The sequence below is a fragment of the Lynx canadensis genome, chromosome B3 (genome assembly GCF_007474595.2).
Source record: "Lynx canadensis isolate LIC74 chromosome B3, mLynCan4.pri.v2, whole genome shotgun sequence".
Lineage (NCBI taxonomy): Eukaryota > Metazoa > Chordata > Mammalia > Carnivora > Felidae > Lynx > Lynx canadensis.
This window is the reverse complement of record NC_044308.2, coordinates 135,821,980-135,842,264: the sequence shown is the minus strand read 5'-3', so window position 1 is coordinate 135,842,264 and position 20,285 is coordinate 135,821,980. Positions and strand designations below refer to the sequence as shown.

The following is a 20,285-nucleotide window of genomic DNA, read 5'->3' as shown; positions in this document are numbered from 1 at the left end:
GCGATGAATCATGGAAAACCAAGAGCACACTGTATACACTGTATGTTAGCCAACTTGACAATGAATTTTATTAAAAATAAATAAAGATTGTAGGCACCCCCCAAAAATAAAAAAATAAATAAAATAAAGTAAATACAAAAAAATAAAAAGTAACTTCTTAGTGGACTAAAATAACTAACTGCCTAAGGCTGAACCACAGCCTTCATTACACATCAGGGCAAATAAAAAGATCTTGAAGGTCTCTCTAAAAATATTGATAAAAAGCTTTAGTCCTTACATTGAATAGGTTAACCACTTGTTCTATCTTCTAGAAACATAATTTGAATAAAAGTGATGATGAAAAGTGAATTTGAAAAACAACTCTTACATAAACTAGTGAGTTTTGTATTACTATGACAGTCTCTACTGTTAAGGTCTCTACAGATCTTTCTCGACTCAAAATTGCATTGTGTCCCAATAAGCCCATCATAAGTTGAAAATACCATAAATTAAAAATACACTTAACACTCCCAACTTACCAAATATCATTGCTTAGCCTGGCCCACCTTGCATGTGCTCAGGACACTCACATTGGCCTACAGCTGGGCAAAATCATCTAATACAAAGCCTATTTTATAATAAAGTGTTAAATAGCTCATGTAAGTTATCAAATACTGTACTACAAGTGAAAAACAGAATGGCTGTGTGGGTGCGCAACGGTAGCTGGTATAGCAAAGGTTGACCCAGTGACCACGTGGTTGTCTGGGAGCTGAGGCTCGTGGCCCCTGCCCAGCTTCATGAGTGAGGATCATACTGTATACCACTAGTCCAGGAAAAGATCAAAATTCACATGTTGAAGTACGGTTTTTACTGAATGTGTATCACTCTTGTACCATTGTAAAGTCGAAAAATCCTAAGTCAAACCATGGTAAACTGGGGACCATTTGTATGTGTGTCTGTCTATACTTTTGCATAGGTATATTATGTATATGTGATATTTTGCTACTTCTGAATGGTATTGACAATTTACAAAATCCATTGAAAGATCTATTCTAAATGAGTTTTAAAAACGTAACTTATATGAATTAAATATTCCCCAAACTCTCAGAAATATAGACAGTAACCCAAATGTTTTTCAAGTTCATGTGATTTGGGTAAATCTTTCATAAACAAGACGAGATTCATATAGTTGGTTTAATAAAAACAGTTGTGTCTTCTAAGTTATCAGCAGTGAGTATAATCTAATCATACATTTTTATTCTATGTCGGTTTTCTAGTCAAGTAAGTTAATATTATATTTACTAGATGTTTAAGATTATAAAATGTATAGATTTAATTTTAATTAAATTATTATTCTGACAAGCTTTATTTCAACAATAACTGTGTGTTATAATATGTCTACTTAGTAGTTTCCAAAATGTTTTTGATAGCTTGAAATGAAAGTTATACTAAGTTACATTAAATGATATATACCTGTTGAATATCTAGACCATTTCTAAATAAGACAAAACACTGAGGGGTGCCTGGGTGGCTCAGTCGGTTAAGTGTCCAACTTTGGCGCAGGTCACGATCTCACGGTTTGTGAGATTGAGCCCCATGTCAGGCTCTGTGATGACAGCTCAGAGCCTGGAGCCTGCTTTGGAGTCTGTGTCTCCCTCTCTCTCCGCACCTTCCCTGCTTGCGCTCTGTCTCTCCCTCTCAAGAATAAATAAACATTAAAAAGAAAAAAAGACAAAACACTGAAACATTAATTACTGAATACAAGTTTATATACTTTTAGATTCTTTTTTTTTTATGTTTATTTATTTTGAGACAGAGAGCACAAGTGCATGTGAGAGGGGGAGGGGCAGAGAGAGAGGGAAAGAGAAAATCCCAAGCAGGCTCTGCATGGACATGAGTCTCGACCTCACAAACCATGAGATCATGACCTGAGCCAAAACTAGGAGTCAATGCTTAACTAACTGAGCCATCAGGTGCCCCTACTTTTGGATTCTTATTATGACAGAGAGACTAAAGATATTTTGATCTGTTAATAAATATGTTCTTTTTGCCATATTGAGAAATTATACTATGAAGTATAGCTCTTGAGGTTATAAAGTAGTATATTCATAAAATTTGCTAATATGCTACAAAACACTGGTAGGTGACAGGAAATTCACAAACTGTCTACCTCCTGGTTTTCTCTGAAAAATAGAGGTTATCAAGTGGTGAAAACTATGATCAATATATATAAGTGAAACTATTAGAAATAGTAAGAGTGATGGAAAAAACTCTGTATGCAGAATATTTAAGGAATATATGAGACAATTTTGTTAAGGACAAAAAGAGTAATTCTGTCCTAAAGTCATTCTGTAGAGGTGGTATGAAGGCTTTCTAGAATAAAAAAAGAGTAAAGTGAAGGACAAAAACCTGAATAGAAATAAAAAGTTGTAAAGGATGGTGTGGAGGGTGAGAGTGGAGGACAGAGAGAGAATCTTACCTTGTGTGGTCAAACTGGCTAAGATTGATGGGGAAAGTTTTTTAAGTGAACTTTCTTTTTTATTTTATTATTTTTTTAAATATGAAATTTATTGTCAAAGTGGTTTCCATACAACACCAAGTGAACTTTAATATTAACAGTGTAGCAGTATAAAACCTGTGTTTGGGCTGTTTGTTTTTTTTTTTGTCAATGTTTATTTATTTTTGAGAGACAGAGCACAAGCAGGGGAGGGGCACAGAGACAGGGAGACAGAATCCGAAGCAGGTTCCAGGCTCTGAGCTGCCATCACAGAGCCCGATGCAGGGCTCAAACCCATGAACCATGAGATCATGACCTGAGCCAAAGTTGGATGCTTAACCAATTGAGCCACCCAGGCGCCCCTGAGTTTGGTTTTCTTTCTCAAAAAAGGACAAAGTTTTTTGGGTTACTGGTGTCTTCTTAATAAGAAATTGCATGCAAAAAAAGCATTTGATAAAATATAGCATCATTTCTTAATAAAATCCATCAAGAAAAGGGATAGAAGGGATAGAAGGATCATACCTCAAGACCATAAAGGCCAAATATGAATGACCCACCACTAATATCATCCTCAAGGGGGAAAAATTGAGAGCTTTCCTCCTAAGGTCAGAAACATGACAAAGATGTCCACTCTCACCACTGTTACTCGATACACTGTTGGAAGTCCTAGCCTCAGCAATCAGACAATATAAAGAAATAAAAGGCATCCAAATCGACAGGGAGGAAGTCAAATTTTCACTCTTCGCAGATGACATGACACTCTGTGTGGAAAAGACTCTACCAATAAACTGCTAGAACTGATACATGAATTCAGCAAAGTCACAGGATATAAAATCAATGTTCAGAAATCAGTTGCATTTCTATACACCAAAAATAAAGCAGCAGAAAGAGAAATCAAGGAATCAATCCCATTTACAATTGCACCCAAAACCATAAAATACCTAAGAATAAACCTGATCAAAGAGGTGAAAAATCTATACACTGAAAACTATAGAAAGCTTATGAAAGAAATTGAAGAAGACACACACACACACACACACAAATTCCATGCTCATGAAGTGGAAGAACAAATATCGTTAAAATGTAGATACTACCCAAAATAACACCAGCATGCTTCACAGAGCTAGAACAAAAAAAAAACCCTAAAATTTGTGTGGAACCAGAAAAGACCCCGAATAGCCAAAGCAATCCTGAAAAAGAAAACCAAAGCTAGAGGCATCATAATCCTGGACTTCAAGCTGTACTATAAAACTGTAATCATCAAGACAGTATGGTACTGGCACAAAAACACTCAGATCAATGGAGGAGAATAGAGAACCCAGAAATGGACCCACAAATGTATGGCCAACTAATCTTTAACAAAGCAGGAAAGAATATCCAATGGAACAAAGACAGTCTCTTCAGCAAGTGGTGCTGGGAAAACTGGACAGCGACATGCAGAACAATGAACCTGGACCACTTTCTTACCCCATAAACAAAAATAAATTCAAAATGGATGAAAGACCTAAATGTTAGACAGGAAGCCATCCCTAGAGGAGAAAACAGGCAACTACCTCTTTGACCTCAGCCGCAGCAACTTCTTACTCAACATGTCTCCAGAGGTAAGGGAAACAAAAGCAAAAAGAACTATTGAGACCTCATCAAGAAAAAAGGCTTCTGCACAGCAAAGAAAACAGTCAGCAAAAAAACTAAAAGGCAACTGACAGAATGGGAGAAGATATTTGCAAATGACATATCAGATAAAGGGTTAGTATCCAAAATCTACAAAGAACTTATCAAATTCCACACCCAAAAAACAAATCATCCAGTGAAGAAATGGGCAAAAGACATGAATAGACACTTCTCCAAAGAAGCCATCCAGATGGCCAACTGACACATGAAAAAATGCTCAACTTCACTCATCACCAGGGAAATGCAAATTAAAACCACAATGAGATGCCACCTCACCCCTGTCAGAATGGCTAACATTAACAAGTCAGGCAACAACAGATGTTGGCAAGGATGTGGAGAAAGAGGAATTCTTTCGCACTGCTGGTGGGAATGCAAACTGGTGCAGCCACTCTGGAAAACAGTGTGGAGTTTCCTCAAAAAATTAAAAATAGACCTACCCTATGACCCAGTAATTGCACTACTAGATATGTATCCAAAGGATACAGAAGTGCTGATTCAAAAGGGCACATGCACCCCAATGTTTATAGCAGCACTATTGACAAGAGCCAAAGTGTGGAAAGAGCCCAAATGTCCACTGACTGAAAAATGGATAAATAAAGAAGATGTGGTATATATATATATATATATATATATATATATATATATATATATTAGTAATATATATATTATATATATTATATATTATATATAATAGTAATATATATATTATATATATTATATATTATATATATTATATATATTATATATATTATATATATATAATAGTAATAGTATTCCATTATATATATATATATATGTATAATGGAATACTATTCAGCAATTAAAGAGAATGAAATCTTGCCATTTGCAACAATTTGGATGGAACCATAGTGTATTATGCTAAGTGAAATAAGTCACTCAGAAAAAGACAAATATCATATGACTTCACTCATATGAGGACTTTAAGATACAAAACAGATGAACATAAGGGAAGGGAAGGAAAAATAAGATAAAAGCAGAGTGGGAGACAAACTGTAAGAGACTCTTAAATATAGAGAACAAACTGAGGGTCACTGGTGGGGTGTTGGGTGGGGGGATGGTCTAGATGGGTGAGAGGCATTAAGGAGGGCACTTGGGATGAGCACTGGGTGTTATATTACATGATGAATCACTAAATTCTATTCCTGAAATCATTATTATACTAATGTCAACTAACTTGGATTTAAATTTAAAAAAATAATAATAATAAAGTAAAAGGATAAAAAGAAAAGAAATTGAACAAGGTTTTTCTTTACCTTTTCAATAATGTGTCTAGGAAACAACTATTCTGTGTCTTACCATAATTTCCTGTGCCCCATGTCCTCAATTATTTAAGAGAACTAAGTCTTCTCAATTAAAACAAAAAAGCCAATTTTTTAATTAGCATGTTACATCCTATATTTACTTTTGAAATCTTTTTGTCCTTGTGGTTAAATGGATAATTAAGTATTGTTTCATAGTGACCCTGTGATCCTGGTGAATTAAGTGTTTAAACCTTTTGACATTTCTGACAACTTTTCATATTTTTGCCTTCCCAAAATCAAGTCCTTAATAAAATCTTGATCTCAAACTGGCTTTGAGATTTCTCAGAGGGCCTCTAGAAAATCTCAAAGGATTTTTTTCTTTTTCTAGTAAAATAAGATATTGGGTTTCCAATAACCAATTAGGTTTATTTGATATGTTGAATTGCATGAAAAGCATCATCAAATACGAAGAGATGCTTAACCTTCCCTAGCTTATATTTGTATAGGTAAAATGTTATGAAATTTCTAGCAATTTTTCATTGCTTTTCCTGCTCATGACATAGCCTCCTGATGCTTTCCCTAATGTGATCATAATTCCAGTACTCTCAGAGGATCTGATTATAGCCATTTTTAAAGTCTTTTATCATTCACAGTTTGTTATTGTTTTTTTCTAATGTTTTCCTGAAAGCTCTTGTGATCAACCACTAGATAGAAGGCTTTGGCTTTAGCAAAAAGAACTGTCTCTGAGACCCAGGAACAGTATGACAGGCAATACTGAGTACAAGCTTCTGGTAGTATTGCATGCTGCCGGCCTGAGAAAGGATTCCAGAACGCTGGTGGAGAAGCTGACGTGTTCCTAAAACTGCTACCCAAGATTAAAAGGAACAAAAGTTAATTAGATGGGGTTGGGGCACTTGGGTGGTTCCGTTGGTTAAGCATCTGGACTCTGTGTCAGCTCAGATCACAATCTCATGGTTTGTGAATTCGAGCCCCACTTCGGGCTCCACGCTGATGGTGCAGAGCCTGCTTGAGATTCTCTTTCTCCCTCTCTCTCCCTGCCCCTCCCCACCCCTCTCAAAAATAAATAAACAAACTTAAAAAAAATTTTTTTAATTAATTAGATTAGGATGAATGAACTGATGAAGAAAGGTAATCATTTTTTTGTGTTTTTTTAGTTTGGAACTTTGCTGGCTCTTTAATGTTCTATTTTCTGGATATAAGGTTTTTCTTAAACTAGCTACAACTCACAAGAATTTAGTAGATTATTTTTGTAAACAACAAAACACTTGTCTTTTTCTCCCCCCACATCTGACCCTTCAGAGTTCAGAAACTCTTAGTGTTTTTATTTCCATGCACAAGTTTCTCAATCTGTTCTCCTTGTAAAAGAACATAATCAGAAAAACTGGTAAAAAACTTTGCCTAGGGGGCGCCTGGGTGGCGCAGTCCGACTTCAGCCAGGTCACGATCTCGCGGTCCGTGAGTTCGAGCCCCGCGTCAGGCTCTGGGCTGATGGCTCAGAGCCTGGAGCCTGTTTCCAATTCTGTGTCTCCCTCTCTCTCTGCCCCTCCCCCGTTCATGCTCTGTCTCTCTCTGTCCCAAAAATAAATAAACGTTGAAAAAAAAAAAAAAAAAAACTTTGCCTAGACTGTCATAGTAGAGAAGGATGTGCATAGAATCAGATATGACCAGTTTTAAGGAACTAAGGTTGACATGAAGGAGCCAGTGCTTACAAAGCCCTCTTGGAAAAAACAGGATAAGCAAATACGAAATGTTACTTTCTGAAAGGTCCAGGAAACTTAGAATATTTTGGTGACCTCAGAGATAAATTTACCCAAATCTAGAGGTACTGTAGATGAAGTATGATGACAAGTTACTGGCTTAGCATCCTAACCTCTAGCGGTTTCTAAAAGCCCAATCTGAGATTCTCCATAAACATTCCAGCACAGCCAACATTAAAGGTTTATTTTGGTCAATTACCATTGACTGTCGCTGCATCTACATAAATGATTAGGCCAAATTTAATGAGACTAGTCTTACTTTGTGAATAAGATTAATCTTATTTTGATTATCTATGATCAAAATGGGGGGTGACTATAGACAGAAATTTTATGTTTCAATGGAAAACTATAACCCACCCTTATGAATTATCAGATTCTAGTCCTGCTCACGGTCTTTGAGCTATTTGTCACCTCCTCATAAACTGAATCCTGTTGTCTCGCACATTTCGTCAGTAACTGGTATTTCCAATTTTCCTCCCACCCTGCTTACTTGGTGTCACTGAAAACTAAAACCTGACAGCCTAGATCCTATTGAGACTCTAGGTTGTCTTGTCCCAAAGCCCTGCAAGCCAGAGCAAGACAATTTGATTTGAACTTCAAAGGACTTGTGGCAATAGCCAGGGCCAGTCAGGAATCTCACCAAACACCAGCATCGCCCATGTGCTGCTCATACCCAGGACAGAGACGCTGACGACCTCACTCTATTGTCTAAAGACACTTTGAGCCCAACATCTGCAAATCCTGACTGGCTGCCCTCTGGCCTTGGAAACTAGGTTTAGAGTCTACTATCACCATTAATCTCAGGTTTTTTTGTGTTTGTTTCCTTGTCCTAATCTATGCCTGCTTCCTCCTTTGCAGATCTCTTACCTGGAAGCTCCTAACCCAAATCTACAGCAATCAACCTACCTTCCTTTTGGTGTGAAACTTTTCTCAAAGTTTCAGATGAGAGAAATGTGCGGAACCACTCAGACCCCCACACTTGTCATAAGGATCATTTTAATGAAAACGTTAGAACTAAAGAAGATGCAGAAACTTTATCCCAACTTCCCTTGTCTGACTAAAGCAGAGCTTTCAGAAATATCATTTCCATTAAAGGGAGTTACCTGTGAATTCAGCTGCTGTGGAGACAGACTGCCCAGTGCCACTAAGTAGCAAAAGGCTCAAGAGAACCTTCCATATCTTCCCATTCCAGCCCTAACTCCCTACCCTACACTGTTTATCTTTGGCTACTGAGGGAGATGCCCATCACTGATATGCAGCAATGTACTGAGTACTGACTATAAGTATAAATAAACTTTGTCTTTTCTCTCCCAAATGTGTCTGTTACAGGCCCTCAGCTACCATTTCCTCTTATCTTCGATAATCAGATTGGACCAATCCTTTACTATTCCAAAGGAAATAATAATAGAAAACATATCAACACAGTCAAATAATGCCACAAAATAGGGAATTTCTGTTATGCAAAACTCCAATTTTATATGTGAGTCAGTAGGTGGCACCAAAGAAGAAAAAAGTATATCTTGAATCACCCACAGAACTACTCTGTGTCCCGGAAACCTAACGAAAGCTATTTCTTTAGATGGTCTGTGTTCTATTTTATCCTTAAATGTCTTAATTAGACTGAAAAATGCCTCCCTATCTCATTGAAAACAAACCAAAATAATCACAAAATAAAATCCAGAAAATATCTTGAAAAAATGTCCTATATTTCTGCCAAAAACTGATTCTGGACATCTACCTTGCTAAGTTAGACACAAATTATATTATATTTTAAAAATATGGGGTCTTACCAGCTGTGTATCTGAAGCCTATAATCCACTAAGCAAAAGGATAAGCTCAGAGGAATTTGTCCTATAAGCTGGAGGAAAGGGAGCATTTTGGCACGTCCTATGCCTTTTGTGGCATTCCAAATGAGAGGGCAGGGATTTCTGCCATTCACTTCTAGAAATTTATGTGAAACCACAGAAATTGCTCCTAATCAAATGTTAGCCTTTACACAGACAGTAGACCAGAGAAGGACTGAGACCTTGCAATCTCATAGAAAAACTTTTTTCTTCTGTTTCTTAATTTAAAAAAATACATTCAGCAAAGTCAGGGAAGAATCCTCCCTTAAATTTTTTTTTTTTTTAATTTTGAGAAAGAGAGAGAGAGTGCACGAGCAGGAGAGAAGCAGAGAGAAAGGAAGAGAGAGAATCCCAAGCAGGCTCCAGTCTATCAGCTCAGAGCCCGACATGGGGCATGACCCCACAAACCACGCAATCGTGAGCTGAGCCAAAATCAAGAGCCACCGAGGTGCCCCATTTTTTTTATCTTCTTGTAAATTCTTAAAGATATCTCACATATTCGTTTTACCATTCTTCATCCCAAACCAACATCAAAGCAGCACATCACCTAAAATGTAGTTGCTCAACTAACCTCATTCAGCTGTATTGACTAAAATAAGGAGAGTCGCTCTTCTATAGACAATGATAACATGCTAATGGCTAGGGAAGTGTTTCTCCCAATTCCTCTCCAACAAGGTCAGAGTGGGGGGCCTCCACTTACCCTGGCAAATTCCATTGGTTTGGGAAGAAGGCACATGACCATGACATCAAAGCGAACATCACAGACTGTCTTCAACCACTTGGTGACAAACTGAGGCTTCAGTTTTTCCACCAAACTTCCAACTTCATCGTCCATCATATATGCCGTGGAGTGGAACCACTGAAACACCATGGCCACCAGCCTGGCCAAGCTCTCTGTAGGTGTGTTCTCACTGGGCGTGCAAAGGCTCACCTGGAAATGGGCAGATTAGACTCTGCTTTAGCCTTCATCCATTTTACATCATTATTAAGATTCGTTTAACGGCAAAAAAAAAAAAAAAAGGTTCCCAATAATCCATCTAAAGTAGGCAGTTTATAAATGACACAGGATCATTTAACCTAGAAACTGCACTCCTTACAGGGAGAGAAGGATTGCAACAATAATTTCCCCTCGAGATTGCACCTTTCGATAAGCCTTTTCTCCTAGAAGAAACCTATTTTGTAATCTACACTAGATCAATGCTTTTTTAAAAGTTAGGTCTGCAAAGTGAAATTTCATAAATATCTTCAGTGAAAAAATAATCTACCTATATTTCCATTCTAAAATTATCAGATTTAGCTAAGGATTTTCTATCAGTAATAATTCTGAAAGCCTAGAGCCCCCTAATTCAGCACATTACAAATAGCCTTTTAAAAACAGCTCATCGTTTATTCATTATTCATTCTGCAATAATCTTTTATGAAACACAATAGTAGGAGTCAGGAATGTACAAATAAATAAAACAGTACCCTTGCCTTCAAAGAGTTCATAATAGCAGTCATTATGTCATTAGGTAGTAAGCTCTAGGAGCAAAATATGTGAAATCAGCAATTAAATACCAATTTGGTAAGACAAAACAAAACACAACTTTTTCAGATAACCATGTAAAAGCATAAAAGAGATATATTACTATGGAGACTCAATCTATGTCTCTGTTGGGCAAAAACAAAAGTCCACTTCTCTAACAGAACTGCCATGTTCAGCTTGCGTGGAATTTGGGATTGAGTTGTTTGATCTTTACTGAATGAATGTTGCCCGTGAGTCAGTCAAAAACAATCAAATTGCCTGTGTTAATACAGCTCTGATTTTTCTGGTTGTATGCAAACTTGCCCTAAATAAACAAAAAGTGCCACAGATACTGAACTTTCAAGAAAAATGCCATGTGTATAGACGATAGGATGCGAATGATCTGTAAATTATATTGACTCGGTTATTTCACAACATACCCTAGCAACATTCCCATCCATTTTCTGTCAAAGGTGCATTTCAAACAGTCAAGGGTCTGGCCGGTAGGCTTCAACACCTGGCTATTCATTAGAATCAACAAGGAAGCTTTTTTAAAAGTTCCCAAGATGCTAGGGTGGGATCTGGGCATTACCATTCTTTGAAAGCTTTCCCAGGGAAATCCAATGTGCAGCCCAGGGTTGAGAGCCACTGTCCTACAATATAGACAATATAGAGTTCCACCGCTAAGGTTAACTTTTCACTAATCACTAACTTCTTTAAAAAGAACGGGAAATATTCCTCATTGGTGCAATGTTGTCATGAGAAATAAGAAAGCAGAGAATAGCTAACTTATTTTCTTACTAAAAACCATATTCCAAATTGACTGAGTAGTCGCTGGTCGTGTTTATCATCATCCTTGTTGTCAAAGTCAGTGTTATCCAGGGAATGATGGGAAGAGGAAAGTCCCAGCTGCCGCCGGCGATTCAGCTCATATTCCCGCTGCTCAGCATGGAACTCGGCTTCTTTCAACAAGCTGCCAAAGATGAGAGATGTCAAGTTAGGTGATCGAAAAACACATTCTAGGTTATGACCTATTCAGAGCAACTACTTCATGAGTACTCAGACATAACTGACTGCTCTCCTTCCAATTGGTAGAAGTTGCTCCAACAGGCCTAATTTCAGTTCTTTACTATGTTGTACTCCATCCCCATTTCCAAAGTGAATAAACTGAGGCACAAAGAGGCTGCTTCCTCCAATCAATTAGAATCAGGCAGAACTGATGCCTTCTGGCTTCCAGTGTACCAACCATCCCGCTAGACGCCAATACTTCCCCTAGATCTAATCTGGTTATGTGGACCTCAAATGCATGGTACAAAGAGAGACTGAAGAATTTATACCCAAATGGAAAAACACTCAATATCTAATATTCAAAGATCTGTAAATGAGCAACAAAGACTCCTTTTTCAACCTGCTAAACAAGTCATAATTTTTTTTCAGTTTATTTATTTATTTTGAGAGAGAGAAAGAGAGAGAGAGAGAGAGAGAGAAAGTGCAAGCAGGGGAGGGGCAGAGAGAGAGGGTGAGAGAGAATCCCAAACAGTCTCTGCCAGTCAGTGCGGAGCCTGATGCAGGGCTCAAACTTGCCAACTATGAGATCATGATCCGGGCCGAAACCAAGAGGTGGACGCTTAACTGACTGAGTTACCAGGGCACCCCAACAAGTCATAATTTGTAAGAATAAGACCCAATGTTGGCAAGAGTGTAGCCAAAACTAGCAATTTCATACAATGCCAAAGGCATTACAAATTCATATGCACACTCTGAAAATCAGTTTGGTAATGCATCAACAGCCATTAAAGCATTCATACCCTTTGACCCAGCCAACCATATCTGGTCATCTACCCTAAAAAAATAAAAAATAGAAAAACAGCACTATTCACAACAATATTTATCACAGTAATATATAATAGTAAAAATGGAAGCAATCTAAAAATCTAAAGGTGGAGGGAAATAATCTAGATGAAAATTATGTTTCCACTAAAAATGGTAAATACAGAAACTATCTAACAACATGTAAAAGAGCTAATGGTATAATGTTATGTCAAAAAATTATGATATACTGTGATTATAATTCTATAAATAAGATGTGCATTTGAGTAAAACTAGAAGAACATGTGCAACACTGATAATGATGACAGCAATATAGTTGGTTTTTTCTTCTATTTCCAAACTTTCTGTAATGTTTCATTTGACAAACATTTATTGCATTTCTACATGCATCAGCCACTGAAGTAAGAGACACAGAAAAGAGTCTCGATCCTTAAAATATACAGTCCAATATTATTTCTTTAATTTTTAAAAATCTTGCTCCAGTGACTATTATGCAAAAAGAGAACAAGTCTGGAAGTTACCATTTCCAAAGCTCCTTTTTCTGTCACGTGATAGGAGAGAAAGCCAACCGCCTGCACGACTGGGCTCCTGTCTCACTGGAGAGCCCGCAGCTTTACCCCAGTACCGAATTACCTAGAGCTCGCCCACACTTTACAGTGCACAGTCAGGCCTCAGGCACCCCCTTCCCACCCCTCACTCTGAGGGGTGCCTCTGCTTCACTTTCCTAAAACTCTGCTCTGCACTATCACTCTGCTTACCATACTGAACCGCAATCCTGTGCTTCTGTCTTTATACTCCCTACATGGGTAAGGTGAAGGTGGAGACTACATTTTATTCTCTCTTGTCTCCCAAGTGCCTAACACACGCTTGGCTGAATGAATGAATTAAAACATCGTCACTGGGGCGCCTGGGTGGCGCAGTCGGTTGAGCGTCTGACTTCAGCCAGGTCACGATCTCGCGGTCCGTGAGTTCGAGCCCCGCGTCAGGCTCTGGGCTGATGGCTCAGAGCCTGGAGCCTGCTTCCGATTCTGTGTCTCCCTCTCTCTCTGCCCCTCCCCCGTTCATGCTCTGTCTCTCTCTGTCCCAAAAATAAATAAACGTTGAAAAAAAAATTAAAAAAAAAATAAAAAATAAAATAAAACATCGTCACTGGGGTGGCTGTGTAGCTCACGTGGTTAAGCATCTGACCTGGGCTCAGACCATGATCTCATGGTTTATGAGTTCCAGCCCCGCATAGGGCTCTGTGCTCTGCACTGACAGTGCGGAGTCTGTCTGGGACTCTCTCTCTCTCTCTCTCTCTCCCCCCCCCCTTTCTCTGCTGCTCCCCAACTTGCATACACACACACACACACACTCTCTCTCTCTCTCTCTCTCTCTCTCAAAATGAATAAATAAACTTAAAAAAAATCATCACTGCATTATGGAAGGTGAGAGGCTAGGCTGAGGGCACCTGAAGTTGAGTGAACTTTACCAATGTGCCAAGGGTGGCTCAAAACCAAGGTGGTGTTTCCGGTAGACCACTAACCAGCTGCCTGTTACCTGATCACAGCCTCCACGGCGCAGACCAGCTCCTCGGCGCCGCATTCCCGAGTGTTGATGGGTGGAGGGGAGGTCTGATAGAGGTGGGTCTCCGACGCGGCCCCCACTTCATTGCTGTGATGATTCGAGTGGCATCTCTTGCAGTACCGAACGGGCCTATTTCCGTGACGGCCACAGCAGCCCGCTGAAAAGCAGGTAACAACTGCTCTTCTTACATGGGAACTGCAGTTCTAGAAGCAAAAAATAACGAAATCAACTAAAACTGGTCACTGAGGTAAATGGGGCTAAGAAGTGGAACAAACGGAATGTAAAGGGGCCGCTGAAAGTGGCTGCACATTTCTAAAGTTTCCAAAACACGGGTCACCCCTAACCAGTTAGATTTCAGGCAGAGCTAAAAATGAAGGTAAGATGTGGTTTCTATTGGTGTGAGTGGCAGAAAAGCTCTAAAGAGGGAGGAGTGGAACTGTGTTGAAAAGCTCTCTGTAAAGCTACCTCAGTCATGGGTTGGGGATGGGGCGCTATCTGGATTATTTCCAGTTAGTGTTTCAAGAGTTTTCAGCAGAAATACGGAGGAAAAAACCTAAAACTGTGGTCCAGAGAGAGTGCATCACAGCACATCAGAATAGGAAGGGAATAATTTCCCCCAAATTACTTTCAAATTACTTATCCACCACTGAAGGAGCAGATTTCCAGTGCAGCTCTCCTGTCCTTGCTGTGTTCAAGGACAGGTAGGGGGCCCTAAGCAGGCCTCCCACCCACTCACGCCCTCTGCCAGCATTCTTTCCATTAAGACCTAAAGAATACATCAAATACATCAACAGACACCACAGGAATATAGCAAAACACAGCAAGAACCATTCATAGAACCAGCTGCTGACATCAACTATAGGCAAGGAGTCAACAGATGAAGGGATGCCAATGAGAAAAGTAGGGGCACGTAAGACAGATTCCAGAGTCCAAGGGGGCTATGTCAAAGCTGCCCTGACAAGAGGCAGGGGAGAGAGGCACCATCTGAGGAGCTGTGAGGAAACGCTCCTGACTTCTGCAAAAATATGTGTCCCAAGTCTGTGAGAGATGCCACACCATGTGCTCAACATCTTGTGTCCTAAGAGCTTTGCAGACTTTCAATAGAGCTTATAAAGATGTGAACACCTCGCGGGGATGTTATACTGTAGGCCATTATGAACTCAGAGCCTGGTGAAGATTTGAGACCCTTCCATGACAGATCTTTTGAGGGCAGAATAAGGAAGGAGGCCAGCACAAAACCTACACCAAAACACTGACAATGTGTTGAACTGCCTATCAAAGCGACCATTTCAAAGTAGGGTTTGTTCCGCCTTGCTTTTAGCACAAGGCTTTGGACACTGGTGTCAGCAAATCTCATTTTCTAAACAGGACTCAGGCCTACAAATCATAAAAGCCAAGTTTAACATTTTTGTAATTTTTTTTTCTTTTCATTAATAAGGTTTTTAAAATTATTTGTTAAAATACAGTGTGTTTATTCTGCAACTGAGGCCCAAGTCTTGTGAGCATCCAACTCAGTCCTGACTCACCAAGTGGTGTATTTTTCCTGCGTGTCCTTCCTTTCTCACTCACACACTAACTTTCATTCTGGAAGCACAAGAACCCTTATTGGCTTGGGGCTTCTGCTCACCACCAAACCAATACCACACCACTAGCAGTGTGGTATATATCAGAGCATGTTCTTAGTGTTTAATTTCTTCCTCTTCGTTATAATTAGTCTTTGTTCCTCTGGCATTCCCAACATTCTATAAACAAGAGAATGTGGATATGGGTTTAGTGGGTAGTTATTCACTATAATAAAGCCCTGAAGTTTAAGGCCTTCAATTTACCATCCTATTTTCTGTTCACATATTATTTACATTCTTCCCACATGCAAATTCTTGGCTGGAGGTTCAAGGTCTTGTCATCTAAATCAAGTCCAGCTGTGTATGAAGCTCTTTGGGTTGGCTTCCTCAGGTATGCTTCCGTTTGCCTTGAATCTAGATGGACTCATGGCTGCTTCAATCAAGAGAGTATGGCAGAAGTGATACCTATATGACTCCTGAGGCCAGATTTAAAAAGACATGCAGCTTTCACCTGGCCATCTTGAAATGTTCTCTCTTCAGATGTTTCCTCATTGGAATACTCAGAACTTTGTCCTGGCCAAGCCATGTAGAGAGGCAATGGGTAAGTCTCTTGTCAACAGCACTGCATAAGCCCAGCCTTCAAGTCACCCCATCCAAGAGCCAAAACATATGATCTGGAAGCCTCTAGATAATCCCAGCCCCCAGTTATTCAAGTCTTCCCTGATGAGACCTCAAACATCATCAAGCAGAGACAGGCTATGGACTGTGCCCTGTCCCAATCTTTACCAACAAAATCTATGAGCATAATTAAATGGATTGTTGGTTTATGCTACTACATTTGAGTGATTTAGTGATTTCTTATGCAGTTATCTGGATACACACCAACTAAGAGTCAACTGCTTTATCACCATGTGCTACCAATTCTAAATAATATCAGCAATAAAATACTTTGCCCCAGAATAACCTTTGGTTGACTTAAGTTCTAACCAATTCTTGTGGTTCCCACTAAGTTTTAATAAGCCACAGTCAGTCCTCAACCCATGTGGACTCAGTTATATGCATTCATTTCAAAAGTAAAGTAGAGAGATTTCCCAGAGATTCAAATTCAGATAGGCATAGTTTCTCCAGCTACTCTGTTTCACTGCTTTGAACTTTAAACATAAAAAAAAAAAAAAAATCCCAACCTGTCTCACAGAATGACAGAATTGACATAAATCAAAGTCTTTCTCTTTACCTTTACAATCTTGATGCTTATTTCAAACCCACTGTTCAAATGTAGGAATATGTACTCCAGAAGAGGTAGACACAAACTGTACCCAAAGCAAGCTCAAATAGTTCTGAACTATCACGAACTTAATGAATGTTCTCTAAATTAACTTTCATATAAAACACATTTATTAAAGGATAAGTAATAAAAATCTGCTAATTTGAAACTTATTACTAAAAATAATTTTGTCATATAAAGTAGGGCAGTGTTAAAAAAATGATCCACTCTGGGTATCAAATATGTTAGGTATACCACCAGAGTCAGGACATACTAATTTGGAATATAAAACTGCTTCTCATCCTCGTCCCTCCAGCTTATAAAAGATTCTCAAAGTAGGATATAGCCTCAGGATAAAAAATCCAATCAAAAATATGCTGACTGGCTGCACAATCCTCTGTTAAAACTTCAGAAAGATAAAAGATGGTGATGTTCAGTTGAGCCTTTCAGCTAGAAGAGGGCTTCTAATAATTTTAAGGGCAGACTGAAATGCCCCAAGTACAGAAAGGACCGTCCCCAAAAGAATTATAGAGGCGGTTTGGGGGGCACTGAACTCCAATGAGATTTATTGAAAATCCACAAGGTTTTACAGAAAGTCTTATTAGCAAAAGCGCCATCGACTTAGACTACAGGGGACAGACACAGTTCAACATGAAAGGAAGTCTATGGGACCCGACTTCTGCATCAGGGAGCAAGCTAAGGGAGCCCCTCAACTGCACCATGTGCCATTTCTTCTCGGAAAAGATGTTTCAGAGAGTAGAGCAAAGAATGCAGGAGAACAACAATGGATTAGGGAACTACTCCCTGGATGTAAAACCACATCCTAGTCAAGGCACACTCGCTATCCCTGGAGACAGAGGAGCCATTGTCATGTTCGTGGCTGGAGCTGCTACAGTCCTCTGACAGCTATGTGCTTCCATTTCCTCTTCCAAATGGAGGCCTACTGCTGTCATCCTGTCCCTGTCTCACCATCTTGTGTAGGGGGTGGAGGGGGCAGGTAAATTGCCTTTTTAGTTCACAGGTCTCTGGATCAAGAGAATTTGTACCCAAGGAGTTTCATCAGTGACCAGACCATATGCAGATCACAAGATGATGAACTGAAGCCATAAATGGATTTAAGACTTTAGGAGGTCTCGTAAGGTGGTGAAAGTATTTTACATGTGGAAGAAATGTAAGTAATTATGTCCGGAGGGTGGATTATGGTAGATTAAATGTGACCACGGAATTCTTGTTGCTCCTTCTCTAAAGGGGAGAGGTCTATGTCCCCACTCCTTGAATCTGGGCTGGACTTGGGACTTGCTTTGACCAGTGGAATGCAGCAGAAGTGATGCTGTGTGACTTAGGAGCTTCAATCTCAAAAGGCCTTGCGACTTCCTCTCTCATTCGCTCAGAACACTGCTGCCTTGTGAACAAATCCAGCCTCGCCCCCTGGAGGATGAGACACCTAATGGAAAGAGGGAGAGCCAGACACCCCTGTCATCCAACCATTCCAGCTGTCCCAGCTGAGGCCCCAGACGTGGGAGTGAGCTCATCTGGGGCCAGCCAATCCCTAGGCTACCCACCAATGGACTGCAGGCACATGAGTGAACCTAGGGGAGTTTATCAAAAGAACTGTCTCATTGACCACAGGCCAAATTGCCAATCCACAGAACTGTGATCAATAAATGTCTGTTGTTACAAGCCATGATATTTTAGATTATGTGACAACAGATCACTGAAATAGCCCTCCAAAGGTACCCACTCATGACCAATTCCTAAACATTTAAGTGACTTGTACATGGTCTCATAGGTAGGTGGGGATAGAGCTGGCCAGAAACCAAGGGTCTCAACCAACTAATCCAAAGTTCTTTGTATGATGCCTTACTACCTTCTCTTGTACTTTTCAACAACTAGAACAAGAAAAGAAGATGGAAATGGCTCAGGGAAACTGTTATGAAAAGTGGCTAAAGGCAATTTGAAGGTAGAATCTTTAACTAGAGATTTCATTCATCTTACATCTAAATGAATGTTTTCTATATAAATACAGTCAGTCTGGGTATGTTTTTGACACACATATATTGAACTATTTGCACTCCACTTCAAAGCAATAAAGATGTCTAGCACACAAGATACATCCTTTACCAAGGTTAAGGTAAAAGCTTTTTGTAACTAGAGTCACATATGCTTTTATTTCAGATTACATACCAAAAACACTGTGCGTAAGATGGGTGAGCAAAAGCAGAAATGGAAAGAGAGACCATTTGGACACAGTAATCTTGCATGCTCAATGATTTATTTTCCCCCTTCAGGAATACAGTGACATGTACATACTGGGAAACCGTGGTGCAGAAATGAGGCAGATGTCAATGAATGAATTTACATACAAACACAGCAAATCATGCCCCCACCACACAGATAGTTTGCTCTTACCTTTTTCTGACATATAGCAGATATTTCAGCTGTAAGGGGAAGGTACACAATATATTAACAAAGAAAGACAGCCCATTTAAAAAAATTTTTTTTTCAACGTTTATTTATTTTTGGGACAGAGAGAGACAGAGCATGAACGGGGGAGGGGCAGAGAGAGAGGGAGACACAGAATCGGAAACAGGCTCCAGGCTCCGAGCCATCAGCCCAGAGCCCGACGCGGGGCTCGAACTCACGGACCGCGAGATCATGACCTGGCTGAAGTTGGACGCTTAACCGACTGCGCCACCCGGGCGCCCCCCTTTTTTTTTTTTTTTTTAATTTTTTTTTTCAAGGACAGCCCATTTTAAATGAGGGGAGCCACGAAGGTGAGTAAAAGCAAGCTTAGTAACACAACCTCTAGACCTGACCAAAACAGCTTCTCTCTTGTCTTATTGTCATCTCCCTGTGTTTGATGAGGTTAGGAACACCTGCATGCTGCAAATACTTCCCCTATTCTTAAAAGTAATTCAACCTCCTCAGACATGACTTAGAATTCAGATCACATTAGGGGCACCTGGGTGGCCCAGTTGGTTAAACGTCTGACTTTGACTCAGGTCATGATCTCACGGTTCGTAAGTTCAAGCCCTCATCAGGCTCTGAGCTGACAACTTGGAGCCTGGAGCCTGTTTCAGATTCTGTGTCTCCCTCTCTCTCTGACCCTCCCCCACTCACAGTCTGTCTCTCTCTCAAAAATAAACAAACATTTAAAATTTTTTAATACATAAAATAAAATAAAATAAAATAAAATAAAATAAAATAAAACAAAAAGAATTCAGATCATGTTAAAGCCAAAGCAAAATAACATTCATCTCACCTCCTCATCTGACATAGAACAAAACTGAGGTTTGCATAACTTCTTCAGCATCACACAGGCTATCAATTGATAAAGGCAGATCTAGAGATAACATCTCTGGATTCCCTGTTTACTGTCTTCCATTATGCTACGACACCAAGTTGATGTGATATATTTAGAGCTTCACCATGGAGATGATTTGCTATTTCAAAACTGTAGAAAAACCTTACTAACTTGGATTACTCAGAGACGAATTATTGATTTATATCAGTCCTTAACTAGTGTAA

The 20,285-nt window shown here is 39.5% G+C and overlaps 1 protein-coding gene across 6 annotated transcripts in view; it reads right to left on the bottom strand.

The window, feature by feature from the left end:
* Positions 1-20,285, bottom strand: part of UNC79 (unc-79 homolog, NALCN channel complex subunit) — a 267,414-nt gene that overhangs the window by 138,068 nt on the left and 109,061 nt on the right. For all 6 annotated transcript variants that reach the window (XM_030319845.1, XM_032593446.1, XM_032593447.1 and 3 more), the window contains 4 exons: positions 19,167-19,195; positions 13,905-14,134; positions 11,337-11,508; positions 9,732-9,962 (listed from right to left, as the gene is read on the bottom strand). In XM_030319845.1, the coding sequence (XP_030175705.1) occupies positions 9,732-9,962; positions 11,337-11,508; positions 13,905-14,134; positions 19,167-19,195 (662 nt within the window). The remainder of the gene's footprint in view (positions 1-9,731; positions 9,963-11,336; positions 11,509-13,904; positions 14,135-19,166; positions 19,196-20,285) is intronic.